At 38.4% G+C, this 18928-nt stretch overlaps 1 protein-coding gene across 3 annotated transcripts in view; it reads left to right on the forward strand.

Moving 5' to 3' along the window:
- USP34 (ubiquitin specific peptidase 34) overlaps positions 1-18928 on the forward strand; it is a 301960-nt gene that overhangs the window by 154704 nt on the left and 128328 nt on the right. For all 3 annotated transcript variants that reach the window (XM_039476272.2, XM_074399446.1, XM_074399451.1), the window contains exons 21-25: positions 6053-6135; positions 12416-12570; positions 13976-14089; positions 17530-17629; positions 17749-17908. In XM_039476272.2, the coding sequence (XP_039332206.1) occupies positions 6053-6135; positions 12416-12570; positions 13976-14089; positions 17530-17629; positions 17749-17908 (612 nt within the window). The remainder of the gene's footprint in view (positions 1-6052; positions 6136-12415; positions 12571-13975; positions 14090-17529; positions 17630-17748; positions 17909-18928) is intronic.

Here is an 18928-nt window from a genome sequence, read left to right on the forward strand (position 1 = left end):
TTGGTATGCTTTTCTTAGCATGTTAGAACATTGATTCTAAAATTTATAAATATTTACTTCAAAAATAATATATTTACGTACAGCTAATTTAAAACTTTTTTTTACAATTGCGTTCTAGTATTAGAAAGTTTAGGATGTGTGGAAGTTTTAAAACTGGTCATATCATTAATGTTTTCTCATATATCAAAATATTCTGTGGATATATTCAAGTGATTTGGGACAAGAATTGATAGAAATGGACTGGTGGTGGTAGAGCTGTATTTGAAGCTTCTTATAAGGAGTTGCATGTGAAATTCAGATTTCTGCTAGTGAGCCGACTGTTGTGGACTGATGTCCATGTTGAGGAAACCAGTTAAGTGCCACTACTGGCACATCAGTGAAGAAAAGGAGTCACAGTGTGATTAAGAAAATCACATAGAAAACCTCCACAAAGGTGGAAACTGAGCAGACTGTAGAAGTATTCAGAAAAGTCATAGACCTTTAAAGCATACTTACTCACTTCTAAAAATAAATTTACTTACTTACCTGTACAAATCAGTTACTTCTCCAGATTTTATTTTTACTGTGTCCTTTAGGGTGCAGCTATCTTCCTCCTTGCCTAAAACTTGAGACTTGAGACTTGCTTGTACTCTTATTTCCAAACAAGAATAATGATGATGATGATGGTGGTGGTGGTGGAGGTGGTGGTGATGATGACAAGAGAGCCAGTGTTCATTGATATTTACCAATGTGCCAGATACCAACTACTTTAAGATATACAACAGCCCACTTGAGACAGTCTTACTTTACAAATGAGTATGCTGAAGCTATTAAATGAGAACTTGTCCAACATCACTCATAAAGAATAGAATGAGCTTTTGTGCTCACACAGTCTGTTTCTGTTAATGGAATTTATGTTCATAAATGCTACATTATACTGCCATTATTCTCTACCTGTCTTTTTGTTAAAATATACCCCATGTCTTTCCACAAGTTGACATTCCACAAACATGACTTTTGTCCTTATAACTACCTCTGGGTTTGTCTCCTTGTCTCAGTGTTCTAATATGCTGGTTCATTCCTTGTATCTGTCAAATTAGGAAGGCAATATGGCATTGGTGGGAAGTCCATGGGCTGGAGAATCATACAGACTTAGCTCTAGGTGATTAACGTATTATTTTAATCTTATTTCAACTATTTATCCCTCTGATTCCAATTATTTGTAAGTGTTGGTAATAATGAAATGATACAGTGAATCGCACCTGGCATATAGATTATAAATTGTAGTTACCTCATTAAAACAAATAATACAGCATATGAAACATACAAGAATTCTGTCTCTTAACCCTATCCAGAGATTTTTCATGGCATAAAAAATAAAATACCAGTCTCTTCAATTCAGTATTCTGGGCGAGCTATGATCTAAATTCAACTAACCTTTCCAGTTTTATTGTTGAATTTTTTTAGGCAGCTCATTCTGCAAATTTATCAAGTTATTTCTGAGGTATTTCTATTTACTGTATTCCATAGCTTTGCTTACAAAGTTCCCTTTATATAGGATTTTTTTGTTTGTTTGTTTGTTTTTGAGATGGAGTCTTGCTCTGTCGCTAGGCTGGAGTGCAGTGACATGATCTCGGCTCACTGCACTCTGCCTCCTGGGTTCAAGCAATCCTCTTGCCTCAGCCTCCCAAGTAGCTAGGACTACAGGCGCGTACCACCATGCCTAGCTGATTTTTGTATTTTTTAGTAGAGATGGGGGTTTCCCCATGTTGGCCAGGATGGTCTGGATCTCTTGACCTTGTGATCTGTCCGCCTTGGCCTCCCAAAGTGCTGGGATTACAGGGGTGAGCCACCGTGCCCAGCCTGTAGGATGTATTCTTTTAAAATTACATTAAAATTCTAACTGTTCTTCCAAGTCAGTGTCCTTTAATTATTCCTATTGAAGCAGAGTTTGAGGATAATGGTGGCCTACTGAATCTGAACATTCTGTATGTGCTCTGTAAAAATAATAGGATCAACAAAGAGCAGAAATAAAACCACATATGACCTACATTTTTATTAGGAGACGGGGAGTTCACATTACTTGACAGCAAAGAAATAAACAATAGGTGATAAAAGAGCTCCCACCACAGTCATAAGCCTGTGGACTTGAAGAGCAGGAATGAAGGGCTTAGAGAAGGGAGTGGAAGTCATACAATGAATCATCCTCATAAAGTCCAACACTAAGCGTCAAAAAGGAACATAGGTCTGAGACTTAGTTGTTCACTGCATTGACAACAGTGCAGTTACTTTGTTGGTGGAATCGGAGGTAAAGTAGTGGTGAAAAAGAGGAGTAGGGCTCCTTGGAGATGTGTTTGTTTATTTTTGGGGATGGAGTTTTACTCTTTTTGCCCAGGCTGGAGTGCAGTGGCACAGTTGCGGCTCCCCGCAACCTCCTCCTCCCAGATTTAAGTGATTCTCCTGCCTCAGCCTCCCTAGTAGCTGGGATTACAGGCATGTGCCACTATGCCCAGCTAATTTTGTATTTTTAGTAGAGATGGGGTTTCTCCATGTTGGTCAGGCTGATCTCAAACTCCCAAACTCAGATGAGCTGCCCATCTTGGCCTCCCAAAGTGCTGGAATTACTGGTGTGAGCCACTGCGCTTGGCCTGTTTTATGTTTTGTTAGGGCATCCTAGAGTATCTTTCCAGTCTACTGATTGCTGTCCTAGGAGAATAAAACCCTAGAACAGAGAGATGTTTTCTGGACTATTTGATATAATTTACCTACTCTTTCAGGGGGTAAAACAATTGTACATTTGCTACTGTTTGTTCAAGCATACAATATTTCTTTTTCCAGTAGAGATTACGCCTGTAATCCCAGCACTTTGGGAGGTGAAGGCAGGCAGACCCTGAGGTTCAGGAGTTCCAAGACCAGCCTGGCCAACATGGTTAAACCCTGTCGCTACTAAAAATGCAAAAAAAATTGGTGCCAGTAATCCCAGCTACTTGGGAGGCTGAGGCAAGGAGAATCACTTGAACCTGGGAGGCAGAGGTTGCAGTGAGCAGAGATCACGCCACTGCACTCCAGCCTAGGCGACAGTGTGAGACTCTGTCTCAAAACAAAGACACAGGAAAGTTCTGAAATTTTTCACTGAGAGAAAAAGATTCTTGTAACATATAAGATAATACTTTATTTTTTTATTTTGTAATTTTTGTGTGTTTTTTGCTTTTATATTAATATTTCTTCTTTTGAGACAGAGTGTTGGCTCTTTTGCCCAGGCTTGAATGCATTAGTAGTGTCATCTCAGCTCACTACAACCTTCCCCTCCTGGGTTCAGATGATTCTCCTGCCTCAGTCTCCCGAGTAGCTCATTACAGGTGCATGCCACTATGCCCGTCTAAGTTTTGTATTTTTAGTAGCTACAAGGTTTCAGGCAGTTTTTGAACTCTTGACCTCAGGTAATCCACCCGCCTTTGCCTTCCAAAGTGCTAGGAATACAGGGTTGAGCCACTGCACCTGGTCAGTATTTCATTTCTTAAAAGGACCATTTCATTTCATTTCTTTTTCTAGAGAAAACCTTGTCTGTGGAGGCCACAAAGATTTTTTTTTTTTTTTTTTTAAAGGCAGTAATCTGTTACTAAAGTTTTATATCTTTGGGGAGACTATTTTTGTCCTGTATTTCCTGTGATGGCAGAAGCCATAGACAAGTCCATGAGAATTTGTCAATATTGATACCATCTTTGTCTGATATCCCAAGAAATTTTTCTGACTAGTGTTTTCATCAGCTCATGGGACCCGGATGGAGCTCGCAGAGATCTTTGGAGTACAGCATCAGGGGTTATACTATGGGAGCTAATGCAGGGAGTATAAAGGGACTATACCTGTGTCTTCAGGGTTATGAGTGTCTTATTCTGAATGCAAGTATAGGGGAAAAATTATTCCAGATGTAAAGGCACTTGATAAAGGGCAAACTTTATTCCCCTTGTGTGTTTATGATTGATGTTCCTTAGACTGGGCAAGAGGAATACAGTAATGTAAAATTGTAGAGCTGATGGATCATAAAACTCATTTTTGAACTGATACTCAAGGCCTCTGCTACAAAATTTCTTGTTCTTTAACTTAAAAAGCCTAGAAGCCCTTAAAAGCTGTTCTTGAATTTTATCTGGGTTGCATTCGAGTCTGAGAGTTGCTTACTAGATTTCCTTTCTGTTAACATCTCGTCATACATATTTTCACTTTCACTAAGGTCAGTGCAGCATTAGTGAGTCAAAAAAGTTCATCTTTTCTTTGCCAGCGTTAATAAGAGACCTTAAAGAGCGAAAGGTATGTCCAGTGAACTCAATCTTCAGAAAACTTAAGCTTTAAAACTTTAGTAGTGAATTTAGTGCAATTTTGGAAAGCTAATTTTGGGATGCTGTTAAAATTTCGCACTTACTTAGGGATTACAGGACATTGAATTCAGATGCCCAGGCTAGGTGTGGTGGCTCACACCTGTAATTCCAGCACTTTGGGAGGCCTAGGTGGGCGGGTCACCTGAGAGATCAGGAGTTCGAAACCAGCCTGGCCAATATGGTGACACCCTATTTCTACTAAAAATAAAAAAAATTAGCTAGATGTGGTGGGGGTGTGCCTGTAATCCCAGCTATTTGGGAGGCTGAGGCAGGAGAATCACTTGAACCCAGGTGGCAGAGGTTGTGGTGAGGCAAGATCACGCCACTGCACTCCAACCTGGGTGACAGAGCAAGACTCCATTTCCCCAGGAAAAAAAAAAAGATGCCCTTTGACCCTCTGCTTACCTAGGTTATAGATCAGAGCATAGATCACCCACTGTCTTATGTTGGCAAAGCAGTTTGCGCAGTTCATCTACAGTTTGCCTTTTGATCTATAAGATGGAGATAATAGCTTGGGATTGGCTTAGTTTCATTGAGTGCTCAAGTACTTGAACTAGAATGTGATATTATAGACACGGTTCAATATGCAGTTCACTGGGGTTGCTAAAGGAAAGCAATCCTTTTAAAATGCAAAACTGGACCAGGCATGCTGACCCATGTAATCCCAGCACTTTGGGAGACCAAGGCAGGCAGATGACTTGAGTTTAGGACTTCGAGACAGCCTGGCCAACATGGTGAAACCCCATCTCTACTGTAATAAAAATAACAAAAATTAACTGGATGTGATATTGCACACCTGTAATCCTAGCTACTCTGGAGGCTAAGGCACAAAAATCGCTTGAACCCAAGAGGCAGGGGTTGCAGTGAGCAGCAATTGTGCCACTGCACTCCAGCCTGGACAACAGTGAAACTCTGATAGACAGATAGACACATGTGCGCGCGCACGCGCGCACACACACACACACACACACACACACACACACACAAGCAAACTTGATCACCGCCACCCCAAACATGTTCCCTTTTCCCCACTCTTCAGCACCCTTCCCTGACTTCCTTTTCCATCTAGAACTCTTATTTCTGATGTTTGGGCTGACCACATTGTCTGTTGTTTGTCTATTCAGACCTGTGTCCTACCCTGCCTCACTAGCTACTTTAAAAGTTTCAAAAGCAACTTTTATATTAAGCATCAAATTTCATACATGTGAAATATAATTATTTTAGATTTGAAATAATATTCAAAAGTGCCACTTTTGTATCAGCTATATTTTTCATGAACTGGATTTTGGAAATACTATTAGTGTTTCTTGATAAAGAATATATTACCACTACAGGGACCATAATATGAAACCTGTACTATTTAAGAAGAGATTGTTTTTTGTTGGCTATTCTAATTTATGTGCATATTACCTACTTTTAAAATGACATACTTCCTTTGCTTCACTGTTGAATTAGTGTGTACCTTCATGTAATTTGAAAGTAAATTTTGTTATAGTTTCAAGATTAATATAATTTATTAGTTTAAATTTGTTTCTTGTCTTTATGAACTTTTTTTGTGTAACTAAAGTTATGTAGTTAAAATAATTAAATCTGAATTATTTTAAAACAATTTTTGGTATAAGTTACGATAGGACCACGAAAGTTTTAAAAATAATTAAGAAATAGGATATTTAATTATTTTAATGACTTTTAAATTATAGGTACAGCCATAGTGCTGAAGTTCAAGTTCGACTTCAATTCCTGACTTGTGTATTTTCAACTCTGGGATCACCTGATCATTTCAGTAAGTTTTTTAATCAGCATATTTTAAAATCTGTTTTGACTCTTGGGAGAACTAGTTAAATTTACTCTCACTTTGGATTTCTGCAGTGTGGCTTTTTTTTTTTTTTTTTTTCTGTTTTTTTTGGAGTCAGTGGGTACATGTATGTTTGTTTCAGGGTTTATTGCATACTGGTGAGGATTGGGCTTTCTGTGTACACGTTACTCAGATAGTTGACATTTGAGTAATAGGTTGAGTAATCTACCCAATAGATTATTTTTCAACCCTTGTCCCGCGTCCTGCCGTACTTGCTTTTGGAGATGTCTGTTAGTTCCATCTTTATGTCCGTGTATACCTATTGTTTAGTTCCTGCTAACAAGTAAGAATGTGCGATATTTGGTTTTTTGTTTATGAAGTAGTTCACTTAGAATAATGGAATAATGTCCTCCAGCTCCATTTATGTTGCTACAAAGGACATGATTTCATTCTTTTTTGTAGCTGCTGGAGTGATTATTCTTAAAACATTTACAAATATTAGCTGGGCATGGTGGTGCGTGCCTGTAATCCTAGCTACTCAGGAGGCTGAGGCAGGAGAATTGCCTGAACCCAGGAGGTGGAGGTTGCAGTGAGCCGAGATCGCGCCATTGCACTCCAGCCTGGGTAACAAGAGCGAAACTCCGCCTCAATTAAAAAAAAAAAAAAAAATTTACAAATTATACCAACATTCAGATAATTTATTAAAATAATTGAGGTTGTTTGCATTTTAAATAAACTAAAAAATTTTTTTTTGTTCTATAAGACCTTTTTTCTCTTTTTTTTCTTTTTTAAGAAAAGATCTCACACTGTCTCTCAGGCTGGAGTGCAGTGGTGTGATTACAGCCCATTGCAGCTGTTGACCTCCCCAGCTCAAAGCAGTCATCCCACCTTAACCTCCTGAGTAACTGGAACTACGCATCACCACACACAGCTGATTTTTTAAAAATTGGCATAGAGCTAGGGTTTCACTGTGTTTATCCAGGCTGGTCTTGAACTCATGGGCTCAGACAGTCCTGTCTTGGCCTCCCAAAGTGCTAGGATTACCAACATGAGTCAGTGCACCTGGCCGACTGCATCTTTTATTATTTTTGCCTATAATATTCTTGTTTTCCTTTTGATTGGAGATAGGTATTGTTTATTATTTATCATGGCTAATCTTTTGAAAATTACTTGGCTTTATGGGTGGTAGAGACACTTGGAGGCCCCAGGTTAATTTAGTTTTGCTTTAAACTGAGTTTTGTTAACAGTGAATTTTTTAAATTAGAGCTTGAAGGCCGGGTGCAGTGGCTCACGCCTGTAATCCCAGCACTTTGGGAGGCCGAGGCGGGTGGATCATGAGATCAAGAGATCGAGACCATCCTGGTCAACAAGGTGAAACCCCGTCTCTACTAAAAATACAAAAATTAGCTGGGCATGGTGGTGTGTGCCTGTAGTCCCAGCTACTCGGGAGGTTGAGGCAGGAGAATTGCTTGAACCCAGGAGGCGGAGGTTGCGGTGAGCCGAGATCGCGCCATTGCACTCCAGCCTGGGTAACAAGAGTGAAACTCTGTCTCAAAAAAAAAAAAAAAAAAAAAAAAAAAATAGAGCTTGATCTGTTATATTCAGATTGTGTACTGTATCCAAATTCGTGTGGTTAGGTGGTCTCACGAGAGTGGAACAAGCTTGATTTCTGTTAGCCAGAGCTGCTTTTTCCTTCATATACTGTCTGTACTCTTACTCTCTACATTCTTCTTTTTCTGTGTGTCAGTATCAAACTTTACTTTTTAGAAGGACATTGTTTCTTTAACCATGGTTATATGTTGTCAGCCTGGTAGGTGTCTTCCTAGGTGTTGTCATGCGTCTTTTCAAGTTCATACTTGTGCTTGAGATAGTGTTAATCTTATTGTTAAGTCTGTTACTTCTTTTTTCTGTTCAAACTATGTGTAACATGGCATCAACACTGTGATAACAACAGATTTCAAAAAAATAAGCTATTTGCTTTTGATAGGAAATTTCTCAAATGTCATGTATTGACCCATTATGACTGGTAACATTCAAGAAGTAAGTAATCTAAAATATGGCAAAACCAGTCTATGGGGAGAAGTCAAACTAAAATACATATAGTCAACACAGATACTATGAAGATTAAGTTTGATGTTTATTATACACAGTGTATCTCTCTGAGTTTGTAATAGACAATAGCTGCTGTCCAGATAGTATCAAATCTAAAACTTCACTTCTCCCACATCGTGGCTATTCTCCCCTCAACTTCACCTGCCCTCCAAGTGATCCTCCTACATCAGCCTCCCAGGTAGCTAGGGCCACAGGTGCACATCACCGTACCTGGCTAATTTTTAAATTATGTGTACAGATAGAGTCTCATTATGTTGCCCAGGCTAGTCTCCAAACTCCTGGGCTCAAGCAATCCTCCCGCCTCAGCTTCCCAAAGTGCTAGGATTACAGGCCTCAGACCACTGTGCATGGCTATACTTCTCTTATTGGCACAGTTCCTGTTGTCTATAACAAAGTTACTCCAGAGTTATATGTAATTACACCCAATATGTTAATACTGATTTTCAATAGAACAATAACTAGAGATTTTTTAAAAAACCTAGAACAGTAACAAAAGTGTAAGTTGCCTATTGAATGTGGACTGGTAATTCAGCCAATTATGAATATACTTCTATTTTATTATATAGTTTACTATAATTAACCTGGATACTCTTTATTTTGTTCTCCTTAATTACTTAACATGTTTAAGTTCTGATATATACTTACCAGAGTTGTTTTTGGTTTATTTATATTTGCCCCCATGGGCACAAGATTTAGAACAGATAATCTACATATTAACTGTTTCAGTGAGAAACTGATACGATACCTTTTTTTTTCTGATGCTGCTACTAGGTTGAATATTTCTGAGGAATTTTTCTTAATATTTTGACATCATGTCTACTTTTCCCAAGAAAAAAGAAATTTCTATTGATGGTACCATACCATAATATCTCTTCTGGTTCTAGGGCACCACCCCAGGGTTTGGAACCTCTTAAAATGTACTGCAGAATCTCTGTGATGCTTTTGTTCTAATCTTTTGGATTATCTTATTTTTTTTTCATATTCATACTTAACGATTGCCCATCATGCCTCCTCTTTTGTTCTGAGAAGTTCATCTGTCTTCTGCCACACTCAGGAATCCTTTAATACTTGGGTCAGAGTACCATACAGACTTCTCTCATTAGTCTAACTCCTTAGCTAATAGTGTCCTCTGATTTGTTGTTGTTGTCTGTTTCAGACAGTTAGTTAGTTTCCTTTTTGCTTTTTTCATCGTAAGGGTTCTTTTTTCATAGTTTACAAAAACAGTGCTTACTTATCTCCTATATACAGAGAATGACCTTTGAACTTAGTATCCACTCTATTTGTAATACTGAAACCTTACCTCTGATTCCTCAATGTTTAGGATTACCTTTCCTAATCATTTTTACTATTATACACTTGTGCTCTTGTTTTAGGTAGAAGAATTTTCTCCCTAAATGGGTTCTTTTAGAATACTTTGTAAATTGTATATTTTTAAGTGATTTACATATGAGTTATCTTAAACTACATTTTGAAAATTATATGAAATTTCTTATTAAATATTTGTAAAAGGTTATAAGATACCTATCTCCTTTTGTGTTTTTGGCCTTATTGGTGTTTCTGGTACATTCATTTAGGAAGAAATGTTGTATGAATATGATTTTAAATTTTACAAATGGGAAAACAAGAAACAGCTATTGAGATAGGTTTTTTTTTTTTCTTCTTCTTCTTCTTCTTCTTCTTCTTCTTCTTCTTCAATGAGATGGAGTCTCGCTCTGTTGCCAGGCTAGAGTGCAGTGAGGCGATCTCGGATCACTGCAACCTCCACCTCTCAGGTTCAGGTCATCCATCCTCTTGCCTCAGCCTCCCGAGTAGCTGGGACTACAGGCATGTGCCACCACACCCAGTTAATTTTTGTATTTTAATTAGAGACAGGGTTTCACCATGTTAGCCAGGATGGTCTCGATCTCCTGACCTTGTGATTTGCCCACCCTAGCCTCCTAAAGTGCTGGGATTATAGGTGTAAGCCACCGTGCCCAGCTGTATTTGTCTTTCTTTTCTTTCCTTTTCCTTTCTCTTTTTCTCTTTCTCTTTCTTTCCCTCCCTTCTCCCTTTCTCCCTCCCTCCCTCCCTTCTTTCCTTCCTCTCTTTCTTTCTCTCCCTTTCTTTCCCTTACTTTTCCTCCCTCCCTCCCTCTCTCTCTTTCTCTATTTTTTCCCTTCCTTCCCTCTTTCCCTCCTTCCTTCATTTTTTTTTTTTTTGGAGACGGGGTTTCGCTCGTTACCCAGGCTGGAGTGCAATGGCACGATCTCGGCTCACTGCAACCTCTGCCTCCTGGGTTCAGGCAATTCTCCTGCCTCAGCCTCCTGAGTACCTGGGATTACAGGCACGTGCCACCACGCCTGGCTAGTTTTTTGTATTTTTAGTAGAGACGGGGTTTCACCATGTTGACCAGGATGGTCTCGATCTCTTGACCACGTGATCCACCCGCCTCAGCCTCCCAAAGTGCTGGGATTACAGGCTTGAGCTGCCGCGCCCGGCCCTTCCTTCCTTTTTAAGAGATAGTCTTGCTCTGTCATCCAGTCAGTCTGAAGTGCAGTGACATGATCATACCTCACTGCAGCCTTGAACTCCTGGGCTTGAGGAATCTTCCCACCTCAGCTTCCTGAGTAGCTAGGGCTAAAGGTATGTGCCCTGCCCAGCTACTTTTTCTTTTTGGGACATGAAGTCTCGCTCTTGTTGCCCAGGCTGGAGTGCAGTGGCGAGGTCTTGCCTCACTGCAACCTCTGCCTGCTGGGTTCCAGCTATTCTTGTGCCTTATCCTCCCAAGGAGCTGGAATTACAGGTGCCCACCACTATGCCTGGCTGATTTTTGCAGTTTTAGTAGAGACAAAGTTTCACCATGTTCACCAGGCTGGTCCCGAACTCCTGATCTTAGGTGATCCACCCACCTTGTCCTCCCAAAGTGCTGGGATTACATATGTAAGCCACTGCACCTGTATGCGATAGTAAATATTTTATACACGTTACACATAATCTATAGTAGGTCATCAAATAACGTTTTAAAATTAATGAGCAAAAAAACTGATTCCCTGCCAGGGCCAATGCCTCTGCAGAATTTGTACATTCTCCCCATGTCTCCATCAGTTTTCTCTGGGTATCCTGGTTTCATCCCACATCCCGGAGACATCCACTGTAGATACATTGACATGTCTAAATGATCCCAGTCTGAATGAGTGTGGGCATGTGTATTAGTATACTCTGCAGTAGGTTGGCATCCTGGTTAAGGTTAGTTACTGCCTTGTCCCTGAGATGCTGGGATAGGGTTTGGCCACCCACAACTCTGAGCTGGAATAAGTGGGTTGAAAAATGAGCAAATGAAGAAATACAAATTGTGATTTGTAAACTTTATGATACTCATACAAATGCATAGCCATAAATGATGTACAAAAGCGAGCCCACTAAATTTAAATTTTACTGTGTTTGAACTGCCTGGTGATAGGAAGTGCACCTTGCAGTGTTCACTTTGTAACCATTGAGTCCTTGATTTCATCTATCACCACTGATTTGCCAAAAATTGGATAAATGACTATATTAGTGGTTTTTATTAATCTTTCTTAAGTGTATGTATAACACTTATCCCAGTATTTAATATTCAAAGTGTTAACTTCTAAATAAGGAAGTTTAGTAATTTTTAAAAATTTATTTTGTGAGATGGAGTCTCACTCTCTTGTCCAGGCTGGAGTGCAGTTGTGCAATCTCAGCTCAGTACAACCTCCACCTCTAGGTTCAAGCAATTCTCCTGTCTCAGCCTCCCATGTAGCTGGGACTATAGGCGCATGCTACAGTGCCCGGCCTAGTTTTCTGTATTTTAGTAGAGAATGGGTTTCACCAGGTTGGCCAGGCTGGTCTCAAACTCCTCAACTTAGGCAGTCCATCTACCTCAGCCTCCTAAAGTGCTGGGATTATAGGCATGAGCCACTGTGTCCGGCTGTGATTTTTTTTTTTTTTAATAATTATAAATATGCTATAGGAACATAACTCTTCTTTATATCAATTAACGTATGGTAAAATTGGTTTTATGCATCATTTCAATTAGAATTGCAATTTTCAAGAACTATATGTTGTGAGGACTTAAACTGTATTTACATATGCCAAAGAGAAGTGTAATTTTTTTATGTGTAGTTAATAAAGTATAATATTTATAATTTTCATCTAGGGTTAAGTTTAGAGCAAGTTGACATCTTATGGCATTGTCTAGTAGAAGATTCTGAATGTTATGATGATGCACTCCATTGGTTTTTAAATCAAGTTCGAAGTAAAGATCAACATGCTATGGGTATGGAAACCTACAAACATCTTTTCCTGGAGAAGGTAATTTCAATTCTCATAGTTTGTTATTTTTCCATGTTCCCATTTTTTCTGTTGAAATACAAATTCTGTAATGCTTTTTTTTCCTTTTGGCAGTTTGTTTTTTTTTTTAAAGTAGCAAAATGTAATGATTTTTAGCTATCCTAAAATAATTTTGGTCAGATTGTGCTTTGATTTTGTTGTTTACACTGTTTACATCTAAATTAATAGTTTATATTCGTAAAAAAGTTCTGTTAGCTACAATAATTAAACTAACAGAATAACTCTTGAAGGCAGCACTAATTAGAAATGTGGAGGGTTTTTCTGTTTGTTTTTAAAAATTATATCGTACTCCAGTTTTTAGGGGTGGTGTCCACAACCACAAGTATGAGAACTGCTTTCTGTGACTCTTCCTTAGTTAAATGACTGTCTTTGCAGTCAGTCTTTTGGACAAAGATAAGCCAGTTTCCAAATGTGTAGATTCTGGGAAGGAATATTCAGAAGTTTTGTCATTGTAAAGATGTTCTAATTTTTGTTCTTCTTTATCACATGCCACAGTTAGCTCAGGTGGCATTTTTCTTAATGAGCTATCCCCATTAGAATTTTGAAACTGAGTGAAAAAAATGGAATAGACTTTATTTTTATGCTTATTATAAAGATTCTCTGCAAAATGTGACATTATCTCCATGTTGGAACTAAGTATATATATGAATGAGTTTTAGTATGTGTAAACTAAATCACTTAATAGATCCAAGACAGAGCTACAAATAGAACTTTTGCCATCTTAAATTTCAACCCCTGACTTTAACAAAAACTGCACATCTATACCTCCCATAACTTTGTATGGTATAGTTATACAATGGATGATAGATGTTTTTATTTTTGTCCTCTGATTTGGGTCTTTGTACATCTTGAAAATTGAAACCTATATCAGCAGGTTTCAGTTATTAACTGAATAAAATGTTTATTAAATTACACATTTTTTTTTTAATTTTTCATTTTATTTTATTTTTTTTTGAGATGGGCTTGCTCTGTCCCAAAGGCTGGAGTGCAGTGGTGCTATTAGTCTCACTGTAGCCTTGATCTCCCAGGCTCAAGCAATTCTCCCACCACAGCCTCCCGGGTAGTTGGGACTACAGCCATATACCATCATACCCAACTGATTTTTGCATTTTTCTTAGGGACGCGGTTTTGCCATGTTGCCCAGGTTGGTCTCAAACTCCTGAGCTCAAGTGATTCGCCTGCCTTGGCCCTCCAAAGTGCTGAGCCACCGTGCCCAGTCAAATTATTATATTTTTATTTTTTTGAATTATCACTAAAAATTCAAGCTGATTTGTTTTCTTCTACAATGTTTTCAGTAAAGTTTATTTAAATAAAATCTGTTAATTATCACACTAAATTAGTTTTATGTTTCCCCACCCTCCCAAAGATGCCCCAGCTAAAACCTGAAACAATTAGCATGACTGGCTTAAACCTGTTTCAGCATCTCTGTAACTTGGCTCGATTGGCTACCAGTGCCTATGATGGTGGTTCAAATTCTGAGGTATGGATTTAGATTTACTTTATTAGTCAACTTTATTCCTCAAATTAGATTATCAAATTAGGTTACCAAAATATTTTTCTACAGAGCATAGAATTGTGCAATGCAATTGGGTTTGTTTGTTTTGAGATGGAGTCTTGCTCTGTTGCTCAGGCTGTATGTAGTGCAGTGGTGCGATCTTGGCTCACTGCAACCTCCCACCTCCCAGATTCAAGCTGTTCTCCAGCCTCAGCCTCCCAAGTAGCTGGGATTACAGGTACTGCTGCCACGCCCAGCTGGTTTTTGTATTTTTGGTAGAGATGGGGTTTTACTATGTTACTCAGACTGGTCTTGGATTCCTGACCTCAAGTGATCTGCTCACCTGCCTCCCAAAGTGCTGGAATTATAGGCACAAGCCAACATGCTGAGCCCAATTGGGTTTTATTCTGTGGTTTCAAAAGTTTTATAAAGGAAATTTATTTTTCATTACCAAAGATAACATTCATTGTGCTTAGTGAAAACACATTACATGTTTCTTGATTTATCAGAAGAGGCCATGCGAGTGTTCTTTGAGTGTCCTAGATAATACAGTCAGATATTTTACTTCAAATAAAAGATTGATTTATCTCAGATATGATTTTATGCCTTTTGGTTCAGCTAAGCTGTTAGCTTCTTACTCTTGGGCAATTTCATTCCAAGCTACTTTAAGTAACCTCTCATCTGGGAGTCATCTCTAACTGTGAGCATGATGATCAGTTCATTAACTCTCACAAATGGCTCTTCTTAGCTTCAAGGCTGCTACGGCACCTGGGCGCTGCCAGCAAATGGCTCTTCTTTAGCTTAGAGTTGTATGTACCTGGCTTGTTGGCTGCCAGGAATTGTTGAATGTATTATCCCTGTACTCTGCTAACAGAGACTTAACTTGACAGTCTTCCTTTTTGGGCATTCCACTTGGGTAGTAGTAGCTTTGATGTAGTAATCCTTTTTTTTTTTTTTTAAATAGTTTTCTTAACAAGTTGGTGTTGGTTGCATTAGGAGAAAGGTAGAGAGAAGGGATGTTAATTTGTATGGTAAAGAATAATTTTGGCTGGGCACAGTGGCTCACTCCTGTGATCCCCAACACTTTGGGAGGCCAACAAGGGCAGGATCACCTGAGGGCAGGATCAGCCTGACCAACATGGTGAAACCCAGTCTCCACTGAAAATACAACAATTAGCTGGACCTGGTGGTGGGCACCTGTAATCCCAGCGACTAGGGAGGCTGAGGGAAGAGATCACTTGAACCTGGGATGTAGAGGTTGCAGTGAGCCGAGATCACACCACTGTACCCCAGCCTGGGCAACAGAGCAAGACTCTATCTTCAAAAAAAAAAAGAATAAAAGAATAATTTGATCTCTTAGCAAGTTTTGGGAAAGTTTTTTAAAAAGGAGAAAGAATAATTAAAAAAATTTTTTTTTGTGATGGAGTCTAACTCTGCACCCAGGCTGGAGTGCAGTGGCATGATCTCAGCTCACTGCAACCTCCCCCTCCCAGGTTCTAGCAATTCTCATGCCCCAGCTTCCTGAGGAGTTGGGATTACAGGGGTGTGCCACCATGCCTAGTATTCGTATTTTTAGTAGAGGTGGGGTTTTGCCATGTTGGCCAGCCTGGTCTTGAACTCCTGACCTCAGGTGATCTACCCGTCTTGCTTCCTAAAATGCTGGGATTACAGGGGTGAGTCACTGTGCCAGGCCATAATGATTATTTTTTTGAGACAGTGTCTCACTCTGTCTTCTGGGCTGGAGTACAGTGGCACAGTCTCAGCTCATTGCAACTGAACCTCCCAGGTTCAAGCAATTCTCCTGCCTCAGCCTTCTGGGTAGCTGGGACAACAGGCATGTGCCACCATGCCCAGCTAATTTTTCTGTTTTTAGTAGAGTTGGCCTGACTAATCTAGAACCCTTGACCTCAAGGTTTTCGCCGTTTTTGGCCTCCCAAAGTGCTACAATTAGAGATGTGAGCCACCGTGCCCAGCCAGAATAATTTTAACTGTACCTAAAATGCTTTTATTTTATCTTCTTACTACCTTCTTTTCTTGTCTGAATAGGTTTTTTGAATTTTTTTAGTCCTAACTCTTGCTTCAGTATGACTATGATAATTTTGTCATCTAGGCTGGAGTGCAGTGGCACAATCTTGTCTAACTGCAACCTCTGCCTCCCAGGTTCAAGCGATTCTCCGGCCTTAGCCTCTTGAGTAGCTCAGATTACAGACCTGTGCCTCCTCCATGCTAAGCTAATTTTATGTCTGTCTGTCTCTGTCTGTCTGTCTGTCTGGTCTGTATCTATGTGTGTATGTATGTATGTATGTATGTAGAGATAGGGTTTCACCTTGTTGTCCGGGCTGTTCTTCAACTCCTGAGCTCAGGCAACACACATGCCTCAGCCTCCCAAAGTGCTGGAATTACAGGTGTGAGCCACTGTGCCCATCCCATTATGATAGTTTTCAGTTTGGTAATTTCAGACAACTAAACATACTTGATTCACCTAAGAAGTAGTTATGCTATATTATGAAATAATACTGCTGTTTTAAAGTAGGTGATACTAATACTAAAGTTGTTCAGCTACCTATTAGGATACCTTTCTTCACTCTGCCCAACTTTTGGGAGCTTCCACTCCCCAATTTTTCTATAGTTTTCAGTGAAAATACTCTCTTTGTCATCTCATAGTTAACACTATAAATTAGAGTGAGGCTGGACACGGTGGCTTATGCCTGTAATCCCAGCACTTTGGGAGGCTGAGGCAGGCGAATCAACTGAAGTCAGGAGTTTGAAACCAGCCTGGCCAGCATGGAGAAACCCTCTCTCTACTAAAAACACACACAAGATTAGCTAGATCTGGTGGTGCACACCTGTAATCCCAGCCACAGGTTAAGGCATGAGAATCCTTTGAAAAGTGGGAGGCAGAGGTTGCAGTGAGCTAAGATTGTGACACTGTACTCTACCCTGGGCAACAGAGTGAGTCTCTGTCTCAAAAATAAAAATAAAAATAATTTTTTTTTGAGAAACTTGAATTAGCATATCTTGTTAATTTTCTGTGAATGCAAGAAAGCAGTGGTTTTTTCAATATAAGTTAGATGGATTCATTGAAGCATTGTGCTGATTATTGTATTTGAGTTGGTTTTATTCCTTTGTAGTATGTTTTTAAGGACTTGAATTTTCCTACTATGTAGTTACAACTTGTTAAACATTATGTAAATATGGTTTGCTGCTGTATAAATATTAGAACTAGTATAGGTATATTTCATTAATTGAGGAAATTTTTAAGGCTTTTTTATTTAATAACTGAATAATAGGATTTGCCTTATTAATACTTTATAAGATTAAAACTCTTGGATATTGTATGATTTTTACCCTTGATACTTAAGTCTTAAGGTGAGTTACATCATTTGACAAACAGAATTTAGAGATACCATATTTTTCTTTCTTAGCTCTGTGGTATGGACCAATTTTGGGGCATTGCTTTAAGAGCACAATCTGGTGATGTCAGTCGAGCAGCTATCCAGTATATTAACTCCTATTATATTAATGGTAAGTGATTTGAAATACTGTCTTTTATGTGAGGGTGTTTTGTTAAACCATAGTTTTTCTTTGATATAGCTAAACAAGAATATAAGGCTAATATACGTATCTAAACATTTGGCTTTCAGGTAAAACGGGTTTGGAGAAGGAGCAGGAATTTATTAGTAAGTGCATGGAGAGTCTTATGATAGCTTCTAGCAGTCTTGAACAGGAATCACACTCAAGTCTCATGGTTATAGAAAGAGGACTCCTTATGCTGAAGACACATCTGGAAGCGTTTAGGAGAAGGTAATTTTTAAAATATCACACTGTTAGAATGAATTTCATTCTTATTCCTGGCATTTCCAGAAATAGTCTAAAAGTGAATCTTAAGTTTTTGTTGGGGTCACATAGAAAGTGTAATTTACCAAAGTGAAATGTCAGTAACAGAAGTAATTTTTATTAAAAACATATACCATTTTGCCTTGAAATAGGCAGTATGGGTTCCTGATAAAAATATTGCACCGCTTTAATAATAATTAGAATTTGAGCAGATACGCATGAATAAGAATCATTAGACAGAATTCCATCTCTAAGAAAGTGCTGACTTTGATTAAAAATGCAAAACACCGCTACTAAAAATAGTCTCTAAAACTCTTACCAAGAACATCAGATAATCTCATAGTTGAATCAAGTTGAGTCATATGTTTCATTTGCTGTTTTTTTTTTCTTCCTGGACTAGGAGACAGTATTTTAATTTTGAATTTCCATTTACCATGGAAACATGACCAAAAAATTCTGTTAATGAATATCTGTATAATTATTTTAGACATAACCTGTGTAATACAGAAATAAAGCAAATTAATATTTATGAATATATCGACTGAAATGAAAGGTGAGTAGATAGTTTTAAGAAATTCTGTGTGTTAAAAATCATGAGCAAATGTGAAAGTACTAAGAACTGTGTTGAAAAAAATTGTTAAAATTAGTCGCTTTTTTCAACTTCAGATCTTAGTTTGATTTGATATTGAAATCGATAGTTTATTGACATTTTAAAAATATCAAGAAATATTACATAGTAAAGGTATTTTATACATTTCTTATAATAACATACTTCAATGATTTGAAACGTTTGGACATTACAAAATTCTTTATTTTGATTATGAATTTATGGAAATTCCACTTGAAGAATTTCTTGTGTTTTTAATGAATATGGAAGGGAGCTTGTTTTATTTTGCACAGAAACTTCATACTGCCTTATAATTTTAATCACTTAAAAAAATAAAATTTTTTAAAAAGCAAATGTGGTGGTGTATCTTATTCAAATAC

The sequence above is a fragment of the Saimiri boliviensis genome, chromosome 1 (assembly GCF_048565385.1).
Source record: "Saimiri boliviensis isolate mSaiBol1 chromosome 1, mSaiBol1.pri, whole genome shotgun sequence".
Classification (NCBI taxonomy): Eukaryota; Metazoa; Chordata; class Mammalia; order Primates; family Cebidae; genus Saimiri; species Saimiri boliviensis.